The sequence below is a fragment of the Cyprinus carpio genome, chromosome A12, assembly GCF_018340385.1.
Source record: "Cyprinus carpio isolate SPL01 chromosome A12, ASM1834038v1, whole genome shotgun sequence".
NCBI classification, from domain to species: Eukaryota; Metazoa; Chordata; class Actinopteri; order Cypriniformes; family Cyprinidae; genus Cyprinus; species Cyprinus carpio.
The window spans coordinates 19,433,059-19,446,072 of record NC_056583.1 but is presented as its reverse complement, the minus strand read 5'-3'; the positions used below and the strand labels follow the sequence as shown (position 1 = coordinate 19,446,072).

Genomic DNA, 13,014 nt, shown 5'->3' with positions numbered 1-13,014 from the left:
CAATACAGGAGGGGGTTTTAGACAAGACACTTGGTCGCAGAGCCGATTAAACGCTCTTACTGGATAGAGAAACATTAGACTGGAATCCTTTTATTCCAGTTTTTTGGGAGTTTCCAAAGTGTTACAAATTTTACGCAGCTGAACTGTTTAGAAAGGATTCAGGATTTTTGGGAAGTCCAGCAAAGTTCTCAGACAAACTATTAGCCTAGTATATTTATTTATTAAATCTAGCATACAAATTTCATACAAATATATTTATAGCCTACTTCTTACATTTAATTCTTATTTACTCAAATTTTAATAAACTAAATAATTAAAAAAGTCTAAAGCAAATGTAATATATATATATATATATATTCAAACATATACTTACATTTAGCTATTCAAAAGTCTGAAATAGGCAAAGAATCGGGGTATGAATATTCAGACGTCTTGCACAAACCTGTAATGCAATAAGAAAATCTGACAGCCTATATTTAATCGCATTAATCTGAGTCAGAAGTTTATTAGTTACGATAAATCTTCATCTGCACAGCCGTCAACTAATGCAAATTAAAAAGGTCAAAACGATATTTTCCCAAATTTCTTAACTCTGAAGAATGCTTTCAATTAAAAAAAAAAAGAAAAAAAAAAAATCACACACACATACACACATATACATACATACATATACACACATATATATATATATATATATATATATATATATATATATATATATATATATATATATATATATATACACACATATATATACACATATATATATATATATACATACATATATATATATATATATATATATATATATATATATATATATATATATATATATATATCCGTGACTCAAAAACCACAAAATGAACAGTTGAACTACTAAAACGTATAAAATAAAAGTTTTGTTTATATAATATATGTGTGCATACTGTGTATACTTATTATGTATATATAAATACACACACATGCATGTATATATTTAAGAAGAATATGTTATGTTTTATATATTAAATATATTTATATATAATATAAAATATAAGAATATAAATATATAAATGTATATACATGTAAATATTTTCTAAATATATAATTTATGTGTGTGTATTTATATATACAAAATAAATATACCCTGTACACATACATATATTATGTAAACAAAACTTTTATTTTGGATGTGATTAATCGTGATTAATCATTTGACAGCCCTAATATATAGTTTTTCAAACTTGTTCAGTCTCGCGATCCATCAAGTTTTTGTGATGAAATAATTTTAAATCAGATATAATAAACGGAATATAACTTCATTAAACTACCAAATTATATTATATTATTATTTTACTAATCTATTGGGTATTTACATTGCCTTTCTATTTTTGTAAATCTTTATCAATTTAAGGAGGTTCAATAAAATAAAGTTTAAATCCGCTGTAGTAGATGTTTTTACAGTCACGCTGCTGACGCATTTGATCATTTATGAACAAAACAAGCGGCGCTTCAGCTCGCTATAAACTAGGTTTATAAACAGGCAGATTATTATTTATACTTCCTTAAAAGTGAAGAGGAGTGTAGAACGCAGCACTTTCCCTGGTCACACACCCTCTGACCAATGAATTTCCATTACTTTTCCCCAGTTGCTCATGATTACTGGAAAAAGACATTGTATAACATTTCTAGCTGATTAATTATTTCGATCATCGATAGAAACATTTACATTTAGCCTATAAAAAATACCGTAGACTTCCTCGTGCCCCGAAATCAGTTAAAAATGTCCTGATATTTTCTGATTTTACTTTGGGAAGCTTGCGCTTTACACTTCACTTTCATGACAAACTAAATAAAGAGAAGAAAAAACACAGATGCTTAATTATATTTTAAGAATTATAAATAGTATAATAATTTTAGCGTTTTTCATTAAAGTTTTTAAAAACTATTAGTAACTTTAACAAATACACACTTATTTGCCAATATAAAGCCAAAAAAAAAAGTTTGAGTTTGAAACATCTTTTTGAATCAAGCAAAGTCTAATTAATAATTTAGGGCCTGCAAGGACAAGGCAAATATATCTGAGTGAGTTTAAAGAAGTTTAGGGAATACTTTGCCCAGGAAACATTAGTCCATTTCAAGCAAGAGGCAAGTAGGTATAAATCAGTTTCAAAAGCTTTTGACTACACTGTTTTCCTTGCACAGTTCGTGCCAGGAATACTTGATACACTGCTGCCCGACGTCTGCCAAAAAATGTTTGTCATTCTGCCTAACATGCTTAAACAGCAGTAGCATTTTAGAAAAATACTGTTTATAGCGGTCACTCAGTGTTAAGAGTTCAGAAAGATTTACTCTTAATTGTAATCCGTTTCCTTTATAAACTAAACATTTGTTTTAACAACCAAAAATGAAATCATCCTGCATTTCAGTGTAAGATTTCAAAGCATTTTGTTGCCTGTAAATGAAAAGAGAGGAGAAATCCACCTGTTGTTGTTGTAACAAATGAAGGTCTGGGAGGCTGTTAAAACTGTAATGAGAATCCAAGCTGGATGAGAAAAACCACAGAGCGCCAAAGATCATTATGTGAAATGTGCTCACCTCCTCAGGGTTCACAGCTCATAATGAATGAACGCACTGTGAGAAACTCGCTCCATGACACTTGGAGTAAAACAGCATTTTTTCCTGAGAAGAGGATTACTCCATTTATGATGCATTCGTCAAGCCTGACCTGATAAAAGAGTGAAAAAAAGCACTTAAACAGGAAAATTAAACAATTTATACATGTAGTACTTATAAGATGGATATGACTACAGCAATACCCTATAAAAGTGTGAAGGATGTCCCTTCTGATGCTTGTGTACTGGAAGGTCTGTGCACTTCGTCCCACACAGGCTGTCCACCACAAAAACCCTATAGAGTGGAAACTGTAAAATCATGGTGGGAGAGTCCACGGACCCCAGGAGGGCTGGAACTGCTATTTAATCTATTGACATGCTGGGAACAGCTGTTTCGCTCTCATTTCTCCCCCTCCATCCCTTCACTGCCTCTCTGATGTTAAAGGCACTGGCTGCATCCAGAGCAGATCTTTACGAGGGGAGGAATGCCTCGCCCTGCTGCCCTTACTAAATCTCAGCATACATATGTGGGCATCTAATGGAGGTGCTGAGAGAAGTGGAACCATAGAGGACAACTGGGAAGGAAACAGCGGAGTGGTATCGAGTGTTGTAGCCGGACAGGTGCAGAGGTCGATACTTAGGAGATTATATGAGCTGATATCTTAGCCAAATGTGTCCAGAGTAGCCAGACATTGTTTCCAGTCCTGTCTGGAGATGCAGTGGGATACTTGTTTGATGCAACTCATGACCATTGCATGGTAAACTACCTACCACACAAATTCACAATACAAATATTAAAATATTACTGATATGGAAAATACGACAGACAGACACACAAATACATTATGATAGATAGATAGATGGATAGATGGATAATATATGAGTATGTATATATATATATATATATATATATATATATATATATATATATATATATATATATATATATATATATACACACATACACACTGTATATATTATTTAAAACTTCCTATTCATCAAAAAATACCTAAAAACAATAAATAAATAAATAGCAGTTTATGGTATCAAATTCCACATTGATAAGAAATGTTTCTTAAGCAACAAATTAGCATATCAGAATTTATGAAGCATCATTTGACACTGAAGACTCACTGTAAATGACATCACAAAAATAAATGACATTAAATAAAGATAGATAAAATATTTTAAATTATAGTATTTCACAATATTAGTTTTTCCTGTATTTTTTATAAAAATAAAAAAAGCAAAAGACTTCTTTCACAGTGACAGTGCATTTCAAAGATTTCAAATCAAAACTCAAACACAAGTTTGATCACAACACATTTTAATAAGAACATTCATTCTTTATGTGTCTTACACAAGTCATTGGTACAGTGAGGCCAGATGGGTAAAATGTGAAGGCGCCGAATCAGTAACAGTAACGAACAAAGCATGGCTGCAATCAATGATATTCAGCACTGTTATATTCAATGAATAAACAGTAATTCAGTTCTGGGGAGTTCAAATGAGTTTATTTAACTAATAAGGACTTTTCATGGAGCTAATACCCGAAAGTTCTCCAGACTTTCAACATCTCAACTCAGACTCAGAAGGACGGAGTGAAAACTTTGAAAATGTTATTTAGCAAATAATTAGATGAGACCAAACTTGGAAATTACTTGCAAGGTGCATTAAAACAAACCGTACTCCATTATCCAGACTATATTGCATCTAACCAAAATATCCACAGTAATGGCGACGTTAATTGCGAATTCTAGGGAAAACATTTTCTTGTCTTAATTTCAATGTTCCACATAGATACAAATCAGTCTATGACTTTACAAACAGGGGGGATGCATCAAATAAATATATCATGTATTTATATACACAGAACATTGATTTGTGTACAAGTTACCTGAGTAAATTCAGGGATTTTACATTTTTTATTTATTTTTTCCTCCTGATGGAAACTTTTACAACAATGGTAAGAGGTTATGGCTTCCCTCTCCAAGGTACACAACTTTTGGTGTCTTTTTAGCTCCAAGACAAATAATTTTAGGGCTGACAGCAATTGTCTAGCCAGTATGAATATGGCAGGGGATTGAGTTTGCTCTACAGAGCCAGAGAAGGCGTGCTGGGAGCTACAGCTGCCTCGTCCTGTGGCACGTGTCTCTTCTTGCAGGTGAGGGCCAGCAGCAGCAGCATGGGCAGGTGCCAAAGACTACAGAAAAACAGCTTGCGGGCGTTCTGCCTGTCGCCATTGTGATAGAACCTGAAGGCCAGGTAGCTGATGTAAAGATTAATCGGCAGGGAGACTAAGGGGAACGTCCAGGTGGTGACATCCAGGACGGGTCCCAAGGCTGAGAGGCCAATCAGGCCTACACTGTGGCGGAGGGCCACGCGTTTACAAAGGCTGGGATGGGTGACGGACATCATTCGGTACCCGCCGCGCGAATAGTCCTCTCTTAGATTCCAGCTCAGTGCGTTAAAGTGAGGAAACTGCCAGGAGAACAGGAAAGCTCCCAGTAAGAGTGCTCCTGGAGAGACGGAGAGAGGAAGAGAAGAAGTGAATACACAAACAAGATCTCCCAGATCATTTAAACACCATCGGAAATGGATGTGTGCAAGCAGGAAATGAGAGTGTGGAAAATAACTACGACAAAACACTTGAAACACTTTGCTCAATCACTGAAGTTCCTTCACATCCTGCTGTAGAGGAAACAAACACCATTCTCCTGCATTCAGAAGCTGGAAGAGTGGAAAGGTGACACCGCACAAACAGCGGCCCGTGCAGGGGTAGCGAAGCATGATGTGCAGTGCTGCCTTTGTGTGTGTGATCTTAGAAAACACACTTGTAGTTAACTTGTATCCTCTGGGAAACACAGCAAAGGGCAGAATGACAGAGACCTCAAACACTCAGGTCATCTTTTCATGCTTTGTGTGTTCTTGAACTTGCTTTGAGAAAACAGTCCAGCTGACAGCAGGGTCTACTAATATAAGATCAGTGTGTGGTTGAGTGGTAATATGCACTTAATGTAATTACGTCAGTGTTAAAATACGTTTTATTCAGTTTGGTGTCACTAAGTGAAGTAATTATAATAAATAAATAAGCAAATAATTTAATCAATTAATTGGGGGAAAAACATTAAATGAAAAATCATGCTATTCAGGCTACAACTTTTAGTTTTAAAAAAAGGAAATGATTAACATGCTATATACACAGTGAAATACAGAAAAATTGTTGATAAAAATTACATTTACTGTATAACACAGAATGTCACAGAATTTGGTAAATTTGGATAAATCAAACGTAGGGCTGTACAGTTAATATTAATTTGATATTCATCTGATTACATTAATAAAATTTGCTAAAACCATGGTCAGATACACACAGACTCAAAGGTCTTCACTACAACATGACAAAATAAAAGTTTGGTTGAATAAATTATTTTGTGTGTTATATAAAATATAAGAAACGATTTTGTATGCAATCCTAAAGTAATATTAACAATAATACAGTTAATTACAAGTTTTTGAGAAATATCACAGTATCACAAAGTTTTAACTTTTTAAACTGTAATTAAACTGTTGTGCAGCACTTTGTTTGCCAATAATTAAAGGAATTTGATTCATTTGATTACATTTAAATTGTATTTTAATTGTTAAAGTTTTATGCATTCATTTAATTCCCACTATTGGATACAGTATGTTTCACAGAATTTAGAAAAATTAAATCCGACAACACAATTTCTACAAAAAAATAATAATAATAAATACACACATAAATAAAACAAAAAATGAAACTATAATAAATTACTGAATTGTTAAAGTTTTGTGAATTCAATTTATTAGACATAATTTTCAATTAGAATTTAAGGAACCTATTAAACAGAATCCAGAGAAAATAAATTAAAATAGAATTTGTGGGGGAAAAAAAACTGAATTAAATTTGGCAATAATGAAACTGATTTCATAGTGTCCTGATACATTCAGGATTGTTGGCAAGTTCTCCAGTTGATTAATAAGGCCAACTACACTGTAAAAAAAAAAAAAATGACTGTGAATTTAACGGTAAAAGACTGTAAAAATGCTACAGTAAAAATCTCTTAAATGGTTTATGGTAAATTCCCCTACTATATATGGTGAAAAACTGTATTAGACATAACATGTAATTTTACGGAAGTATAAATTTTTTGGAAGTGAAAAAGACTATAATTCACAGTGAATAACCATAAATTGAAATTCCCATAATTCCCTGCGTTACATTTCAAATTTGATGTTTTTTGGTTGAAATAACCACGTTCCTTCTTAGTTTTTTCTTAACACTTTTATATATTAGGGTTGTGTGTTACACCTAATGTTGTTTAATGAATGTTTATTCAGTCCCTCCAGGATTTTTCGGAACTTTTTTTCTGATTTTTGCGGCCTAAAATGACTGATTTTGCTGCTGATTTTTTTCAAAATTTGCGGTGATATTTGCGGGATTTCTTATTGTGATGACGTCACGGGACGCGTCAAAGCCCAAATTCTGTGGAAAATTTGCGAAAATAACGAAAATTTGTGATCTTTTGCAAAAATTGTGGCGCTTTTTTTTGATTTTGCGATAAATTCAGCGATCGCAAAATCCTGGAGGGACTGTTTATTGCATTATTTCAGTTTCCTGTGTATTACCATGATGGTGTTTAGCGTCTGTGTGAATGACACTGTGCACCTTCTATACATGTTATTTTTTTAAAGCTACTTGTGATGGGCTTCGGTTCCTCATGTGACTTTCTCATCACCACCTGCATTTGGTGGTTATCAGTGTATTACAAAAGTACAAAACAGATTTCAGTACTTCAACAGGTTGGTATATTAACATTATATCAGTTAATGAAATTATGGTATTTAACTGTAAATTTCAGTTAAAACTGTAAAACCTAAGATGTTTCTACTGTATTTTTTTACGGTAAAATTCCGGCAACCAAAGCCGTGTAGGCATCAAGACTTTTCTTAACTTTTTAACTTGAAAATTGGCCCCTCTTTAGCACTTCCGCAATATATATTAAAGATGAAGTTTCTCAGACAGAAAGCTCTACTTAATAAATGGAAATAATAAATAAATAAATACTGAATGAAGTCCTAGCTGTTTCGATCCACTTCATGTCGTGACCTCACCCTAGATGGGGTCGTCATAATATTTAAGTTTGCACACATGCTTGAAAAGGGCACCGAAACTACTCCTATAAAAGACAGATGGAGTTCTCAATGCTCTGGGGAAAAACATGTAAATATGTACACAAACAATTCAAGCTTTTGCTCTTGTGAAAACAGATCTCATGGTTGTCACAACAGCGCACTTTTAATAGTTTGCAAAACAGGCCAAAGACCCCCTGCTGTTTTCCACAAACACTTGATCTTAGACGAAAGACGTCCTCAGAAAAAACACAGGATGCTGGGTGTTTATGTAACTACAACGCTCATAAGTGGACAGGGACATCGGGTCTGGGAGAAGAGTCTGTAAAAGTCAGAAGTGCCATATGGAACATGCACATCAAGTTTTTTTTCTTTTATGTGTTGTGTGATATGTTGTGATAGCCCTGAAATAATCACAAGGGAGGGCTTTCAAGACCAAGGACACATATCAGTGTGAGCCTGATAGGAAATTCCTGTTGAAACACTCACATTTAGCTCTTTGGCAACAAAGAAAATATCACATGATTATCTTATAATAACACTGGCATTGTCAGCCATGCACACATAGCCATATATGGTGCTATAAGGAGAAGTTCACAGCTCTAGAGAATTGATGAACTGATGAATGTGGACCTTAAAGGAATCATTCTCCCAGAAATGAAAATCTGTCATCTTTAAATATCTTTCCAAATGTTTATGAGTTGTTCTTATGAGGAAAGTTAATGCTATTCTTAACCTTATAGTGAAAATCAAAGGATGGACAAAAATGCAGTTCCAAATTTTTAACAATCTGTTACAAAACAGGCAAGAAGAATATTTTAATATATGCAAACATATGCTGCTGTTCAAATGTTTGGGGTCATTATGATTTTTATTTTAGAAAAAAAATAATACTTTCATTCAACAAGGACACATTAAATTGATTAAAAGTGACTGTAAAGACATTTAGAATGTCACAAAAGATTTATATTTAAAATAAAAATGCCGTTCTTTTGAACTTTCTGCTCATCAAAGAATACTGAAAAAATGGTATCACAGATGCACCAAAAATATTACGCAGTTCAAGTGAGAAATATTTGTTGAGCACCAAATCAACATTTTAGAATGATTTCTGCAGGATGGCTGCTGAAAATTCAGCTTTGCATCATAGGAATAAATTACATTTTTAAATATATTCAAATGAAAAATAGTTATTTTAAACTAACTATATTTCTTGAAAACGTCTCATTTTATGTTCAACAGGAGAATGAAAACTATATAGGTTTAGAACAACATGAGGGTGAGTAAATTATTTCAGTTTTGTGAATTATTTGAACAGGAGTATAAATGCTTTATCAAAGTCATTCCAGCGGGAACTGTAGTCATTAGTGTGTGCATGTAAGAGGACTTTGTACCTGGATCAAGAGAGCCAGTGGCTGCTGTCCAGCCCATTACAGGTGGGATGGCGCCCACCACGGCACCCACCCAGGTGTTGGCGATGCTGAGGCGTTTCAGGGGAGTGTAGCAGCATGTGTACAGGAAGATGTTCAGGGCGCCCAGGAAGCCAGTCAGGGGATTTACACCCAGGGTCAACAGGGTCACACCTGGGATCCCACACGCCAGGGCAAATGACACGGCATGCAGAGGGCTGAGAGAAACACAGAGATGGAGGACAAATTCAGAACAACAACAACTTGAAAATATGGCAGATTACAAAGTAAAATGGCTTGTGGACAGCAAATCATGTCGAACTTAAGTGTGGATGTCAGCAAGTTTTAATATAATTTTGTTTTTCAGGGTACACTTAACTCTTATTTCAAAAGACCAAGAAATGGTTTGATTCTTCATGCTTGACGACCCCTTTAAAACAAACCAGCAAGCACTGGCCCAGAACACATTCATAACATTGGTTTACAAATCTGAAACCAACAGTAAATGCGAAGTGTTTATAAATCAAACTAAGAAATTCTGTGCAACACATCGTGATGCATAAAAAGACAGAGAGCGAGGGAGAAGCACGAATGAAGCACATATATAACATCAGTTTCTGAGATACGCTTTAGTGCAGTTCTGTAAGTCACATCAAAACAAAGGCTTGTGGGTCTCTGCTACAGATTAAACCTCTCCTGGCCACAGACGCTATTCTCTGTGCTCCATTGGACAACCACTTCCTCTAAGGTTTATTAAAAGCAGTCAGTTGCAATCCTGCAGAGGCGTCTGGTTCAAATTCACAGCTAACTGCTCCATAAATTAGAGAGGTATTGAGACAGAGACCAAAGCGGAGAGGGAAAGAGGGCAAATTTTCCGCCCAACAGCAGGAGATTCCATTTTAATGTTATTATCATTGTTATGGCTGTTTTATGTGGTAGAGGGGTTTAGAGTCTATATGAGTTCCATAACTTAACGGGTGAGATGAGTTGTTTGACTAACGTTAGGAGCAAAGCCACTGGCATTTCCTACACTACATGAATAAATGGGCTATTCTAATGCACCACAAAAAAACCTAGATATTTCAAGTTCATTCATTATTGAATTTATCTAGCATTACAAAGGTTTTGTTCATCTGATGGGTCACTTAAAACAAGCACTCTGAGTTGCTCATTCAAATATATCTGACGTTATGGTCTCATGTGGCGGATTTTCCCAGGAATCCGAATGGAATCCCATATGAAGCCCAAATCATGTCAACGATGACTCTCAGTGGGAAATAAATCGGTTACGCAATAGTTTACTTAAAGTGTCATTTACTAACACTCAAGATATTTCCAAATGTCATTTCCTTTATTTTGTATAACAGAAACAAAGGATTTCAGTAAAAATAGGCAGTAATTTGTATAAAAAGCACCACAAATGTATGACTGAGTCATTATTGAATGAAGCAGCACATCAGCTGCAATATTAGTTTTTGGTTTGTTGCTTCAAAGTAAGAATCACTGTCCATTTTGAGTGAATTACTCCTGTGTCTTTGTACTCATTTCAAATAAATGCTGTTTTTTTTTTACTTTATATATCAAATAATCCTGAAAAAAAAAAGAAAATGTTTCAGGGTTTCCACAAAATATTTAAAATATATAGCAGCAATACATTAAAATATATTTTAAAAGATATTCATATATTTTAAATTGTAATATTTTACAATATTACAGTAATGTTTTACAGAAAGATTTCTTCTTAAAAAAAAATCACTAACACCAAACTACACAGAAAAAAATAAACTAGAAAGCCATTGAATTAATAAACATGAAGAAAAGAAAAAAATAATGTACAAAATGAAAGGTTTCACAGCTGTGAGATTCCGCTTTTCTGTCTCTTGTGCTCATCTCTAGCTTCAGCCTTACATCACAAGAATGTGACAGTCGCACACATGCAAAGATCAAAGAGGACCGTGTCATCTCAAGTCAGCGTAATAACATACTGACAGACACACGAGTGCATGTGCAGGCATAAACAGGTTGTGCTAGGACACATCTAATGTGTGTAATGACATGTTTTGGTAGGTGACTCTACTGTTAGCATGCTGTGCATTTGTGTACGTGTCTGCAATGGTGTCAGGTGAATATATGTAGTTACGATGCTGATGAATTCCTCCTGTCATTGACAGTCTGTCTGGATCGGTGACGCATGGTAAACATTCAGGAAAGCAATTTAGTTGTTGGAGTGACAGAAAAGGAGTGGATATCATAGCTGCTGAAAACATTAGTCTGCTTTCATATAAACGCTGCTCTTTAATCCACCTGCACAGACCTCCTACAGCGCAGCTGAATTAGTGCAGTGCTACTGCGAGGTTAAATCACGCAGTAATTAAGCAGCTCTGGGGGATGCTTCCAGAAGTTTGAAACGGAGCACCATTTATCTGCTCACCTCTTTATCTTCTGCTCCAAAACGGTTTTAGAAAACGAGACAGGATTTAGGCTGTAAAGAATGTTGTGTGTCTGAATGGGAGTTAATTGCACAGCTACACATTTTTCCAAACGGCAAGCAAACATAGATCACACAAGAATAGCTTTAAAAAATGTGTGCAAGCATTTCCATTCGACTTCTTATCTTTCCTTTCACCACTCAGACTGTCACTATCATAAATAATAACTGTAGGGTGTGGTGAGGATTTTTTATTTAAAATAAATATGAAAATGTTTGAATGTGATTTTTAATAATTTCTTTTTGTGCTCACCGTGGTTTATTGTTACATGTTAATCAATTTATTAAATATTTGAAAAAGTATCAAATATATAAATATATAGTAATTTATTATTTAACATGATAAAAAATGTAATACATTTATACAAATATATTTTATTACTTATCAAAATGTAATCTGCCTCAGAAACAACAAGGCTGTTTATGATCCAATCAAGTCCAATTCTACATTTTTGTAGATATATGGGATATAAAATTTAACATTTACTTTCAACATTTACTATGCATATACAAATTTGAAACTGAACAGTTGGCCTTGGCAATTCAAAATAAAAGGACACTAGGGTGTGGAATGAGCCGGAATGGGTAGACATTACGAAACATATGCTCTTATGTACTCTGGATCATCGTCGCTCATGATGTCTTGGTTTGTGAGTGTGTGTTTGAGATACACACACAACAGCGGGATAAGCCCGGGTGTTTGGTTTTGGGCTGTTTGGATTACTGTGACTGCTTGAGTTATTTCTTATACCCTCACGTCAACAGATCTGCCCCTTTTGTTGTTGGAAAGTGACCCTCGAGGGAGTGAGAGAGGGCAGGGGTCCTGTTCTGTTAAATTCCACTAACACACCCAATTAGCAAGAAGTAATGGCTGTCAAATGTGTGGTAGTGTTAGGCGTGGTATCGCACTCCAAAACGTATGTAAAAATGCCGGAGATGGATTTAGAATGCTTTTTAAATCAACTATTTTAGTCAGAGCTATAGTGTATTTGTTCCAGATGTTGCACTATGTGGGATATGGTGCTTACGTGGGTGATGCAAGTTTGAGTCCAGTCTGCATCATTACCCATAGAGTGCTGATGTATTTTTGTGCTTGATGGTCATAACATCGAAAGTCATTTGACCATGGTGTAGTTTAGCCTATATATTTATAGCCTACTTCTAACGACTGTGTTCAGGCTTCAAAAGTTGCACTCAGAAGATTATCATTACGATGAACAAATAGAGTAAGAATAATAAACTTTTGTTGGTTAAAGAGTTTACAGTCTATAATAATGCAAAAGCCGATGGAAAAATCCTTTTTTCATAGGCCTAGAAAAATTATTGTGGTATTCCTGCTCTTTTATATGAAAGAATTTAGCATGCT

The 13,014-nt window shown here is 34.5% G+C and overlaps 1 protein-coding gene across 1 annotated transcript in view; it reads right to left on the bottom strand.

The window, feature by feature from the left end:
* Positions 1 to 3,904: 3,904 nt before the first annotated feature.
* LOC109090371 (protoheme IX farnesyltransferase, mitochondrial-like) overlaps positions 3,905 to 13,014 on the bottom strand; it is a 34,757-nt gene continuing 25,647 nt past the window's right edge. The window contains exons 6-7 of the mRNA XM_042768015.1: positions 9,146 to 9,378; positions 3,905 to 5,113 (exon numbers count right to left, since the gene is read on the bottom strand). Coding sequence (XP_042623949.1) covers positions 4,689 to 5,113; positions 9,146 to 9,378 — 658 coding nt within the window. The 3' untranslated portion in view covers positions 3,905 to 4,688. The remainder of the gene's footprint in view (positions 5,114 to 9,145; positions 9,379 to 13,014) is intronic.